Source organism: Bos grunniens, chromosome 15 (assembly GCF_055505025.1).
Source record: "Bos grunniens cultivar Pamir isolate PY7600 chromosome 15, Bosgru_T2T1.0, whole genome shotgun sequence".
NCBI classification, from domain to species: Eukaryota; Metazoa; Chordata; class Mammalia; order Artiodactyla; family Bovidae; genus Bos; species Bos grunniens.
Genome location: NC_141179.1, coordinates 48,053,698 through 48,057,316, shown reverse-complemented (window position 1 = coordinate 48,057,316; position 3,619 = coordinate 48,053,698). Strand labels below are relative to the sequence as shown.

The following is a 3,619-nucleotide window of genomic DNA, read 5'->3' as shown; positions in this document are numbered from 1 at the left end:
TACACTGTTGGTGGGAATGCAAACTAGTACAGCTACTATGGAGAACAGTGTGGAGATTCCTTAAAAAACTGGAAATAGAACTGCCTTATGACCCAACAATCCCACTGCTGGGCATACACACCGAGGAAACCAGAATTGAAAGAGACATATGTACCCCAACGTTCATTGCAGCACTGTTTATAATAGCCAGGATATGGAAACAACCTAGATGTCCATCAGCAGATGAATGGATAAGAAAGCAGTGGTACATATACACAATGGAGTATTACTCAGCCATTAAAAAGAATACATTTGAATCAGTTCTAATGAGGTGGATGAAACTGGAGCCTATTATACAGAGTGAAGTAAGCCAGAAAGAAAAGCACCAATACAGTATACTAATGCATATATATGGAATTTAGAAAGATGGTAACGATAACCCTGTATGCGAGACAGCAAAAGAGATACAGATGTACAGAACAGTCTTTTGGATTCTGTGGGAGAGGGAGAGGGTGGTATGATTTGGGAGAATGGCATTGAAACATGATAATATCATATAAGAAATGAATCGCCAGTCCAGGTTCAATGCAGGATATAGGATGCTTAGGGCTGGTGCACTGGGATGATCCAGAGGTATGGTACAGGGAGGGAGGTGGAGAGGTGTTCAAGATGGTGAACACATGTATACCCATGGTGGATTCATGTTGATGTATGGCAAAACCAATACAATATTTTAAAGTAAAAAAAATAAAATAATAAAATAAAATACATTAATGATATTAAAAAAAGAACATATGACATTTGAAAAATAGTTCCAATATTAAGATTAAAAACAATACAAGCTATAAAAATAGACTATTAAAATTAGAGGTCAATAAAAATAATATATATAAAAGAATTCTTATTTTTGTCTAAATATATATCTTTTTAAATCTACCTTCTTCATTATCTTATTATAAGTATAATGGAATGGTATCACTTGGATTAGAATGAATATATTTTCCAGGACTATATTCATACTATTGTTCTGTACATACTATTGTTTTGAACCACATTTTTCAAAATTTTATGTCCTGATAATACATCCCTAATATTTAATTTATTGAAAGCATATAAATAAATATATAATAGACATTTAGGAGAAACAGATCATGAAATATGTTTCCCCTTTTGCATTAAAATGTATGTGATTAATAAATTTTGACAGATAAGCACTAACGTGATTCAAGTAATTTGATTTTCAAAATCTTTACCTCAAACTAATATTTTTTTTAATTTAATTTTATTTTTAAACTCAAACTAATATTTTAATGCCTGCTTTATTCTTTATACTTTGGCTATCTGGAGTGCTCCAAGAATCAAAACTACATCAAGTAGGAGAAAGTTACTGAAAACCAGAATTAATTGGTTTTGAATAACAATGATATTCCTAAATCACATTTCTCTTTTATTATTACAGTTTTGGGCAAGTCATTAGCAAATTTTGATAAAAGCTTCCTCACTTAAAATGTGCACTAAATTATTTCATACATTTCAATTAAAATTAAATGGGACACAGTATTATTTAACAAAATCTCAAATCCTTGAAATAAGAGTTATTTTCAGTATCATATATTCTGGTCTATTACTTAAATATCTCCAAGCACAGAAATTTCTATACTCCTTGCATATATTAAGTTTCTAATAATTCAGCAAAACAAATTCAAGAGTGCAGGCTGTGATATCAGAAGGCTACATCTTCTCCAGTATTCATGACTTGTAGGCTGAAGATAATGTCCAGAGTCATGATTTTCTCTAAAGTTCTGTTCCTCAGTTACGAGAAGATGAAAAAAATACAAACAAACTGACTTATGGTATGAAGTTTGTGTTTTGATAAATAATTTAACACTCAATGTGTTAAAATAGCTCCTGTTTAATTAGAAATACCCAAAGAATGTTGGATACTTCTAATCTGCCTGCAAAGCAAGAACCCTGGGTTTAATCCTCCAGTCATGAAAATTCCCTGGAGAAGCGAATGGCTACCCACTCCAGTATTCTTGCCTGGAGAATTCTATGGACAGAGGAGCCTGGTGGGCTGCAGTCCATGGGGTCGCAAAGAGTTGGACATGACTGAGTGACTAACACTCTCAAAAACCTTTCCCTTTCAAGGAACGTTAGTGCTGGAATTAGAGTTTAAAAAGAGGATTCCCCTACAACACCTATAAAACCATGAATGCAACTTCTTCAAACACTGTCAGAGAGATTAGTAAGAATAGTAACCTTGAATGTTTTTCTTCTTAGTGAATTATGTTCCAGGATCTCGGAAATTTCAACAGCTCAAAGTTTCAGGTCTCTGAGTTCATTCTTTTGGGATTCCCAGGCATTCACAGCTGGCAGCACTGGCTATCCCTGCCCCTGGTTCTGCTCTACCTCTTAGCTCTCAGTGCAAACATACTTATCTTGATCATCATCAATCAAGAGGCAACACTGCACCAGCCTATGTATTATTTCCTGGGCATCCTGGCTGTGGTTGACATGAGCCTTGCTACCACCATCATGCCCAAGATTTTGACCATCTTGTGGTTCAATGCAAAGACCATTGGTCTCCCTGAGTGCTTTGTACAGATGTATGCCATACATAGCTTTGTAGGAATGGAATCAGGCATTTTTGTCTGCATGGCTATAGATAGATATGTGGCAATTTGTCAACCACTGTATTATTCATCAATCATCACCAAATCTTTTGTGGTCAAAGCTACTGTGCTCATGGCACTCAGAAACAGCCTGACTACCATCCCAATTCCTGTGTTGGCGGCTCAGAGACACTATTGCTCAAAAAACCAAATTGAGCACTGTCTGTGCTCTAATCTTGGTGTCACTAGTCTATCCTGTGATGACAGAACGATCAACAGTGTTTACCAGCTACTTTTGGCCTGGATATTCATGGGGAGTGATTTGGGTTTTATTCTTGTATCCTATGCTTTGATACTTCACTCTGTACTGAAACTGAACTCAATGGAAGCTATATCCAAGGCCCTGAGTACCTGCACTTCCCACCTCATCCTAATCCTGTTTTCCTACACAGTAATTATTGTCATTTCTATCACCCATAGTGCAACAATGATGTTTCCCCTCATCCCAGTTCTACTCAATGTACTCCACAACGTCATTCCTCCTGCCCTCAATCCTATGGTCTATGCACTCAAGAACAAGGAGTTCAGACAGGGCTTGTGTAAGCTCCTTAAGCTGGACTTAAAAGGTAGTTAACTTGGGGAGGATGCTCAACTTTGTAATTTCCCTATGTATATATTCATTATATTCTTCAAAGAAGAACTAAGAAACACTAACATTTTTCAGTTACTTTATGGAATAAGTGGAAATTAATGAAACCTTCAAAATGAGAATGAAATAATCTTGCTTTTCAATAAATGTCTTCATCAAATGAGTAACGCAATGATGTTGATTGTCTCAAGGAATCCACAAAAAAACAGCAGATATATATTCAGGAATATATATATTCCATTTTTGTCTCCAGTTTCTCTAAATAGAACTTCCAAACAATGTTTAATAGAGATGGTTAAAAGAGATATCTGCCATTTTCTTTTTTTTTAATTAAAGTATTTAATCCATATGTATTTTATTTAATTACTGATAGCATATA

The 3,619-nt window shown here is 35.0% G+C and overlaps 1 protein-coding gene across 1 annotated transcript; it reads left to right on the top strand.

Moving 5' to 3' along the window:
* Positions 1–2,265: 2,265 nt before the first annotated feature.
* Positions 2,266–3,225, top strand: LOC147357933 (olfactory receptor 56B2-like). Its single transcript, XM_086341993.1, has one exon. It carries the CDS (start codon positions 2,266–2,268, stop codon positions 3,223–3,225), a length of 960 nt encoding a protein of 319 aa, XP_086198119.1.
* Positions 3,226–3,619: the final 394 nt, after the last annotated feature.

Coding starts and splice junctions, on each gene's coding strand:
- LOC147357933 (XM_086341993.1), top strand. CDS start 2,266: ATGTTCCAGGATCTCGGAAATTTCAACAGCTCAAAGTTTCAGGTCTCT.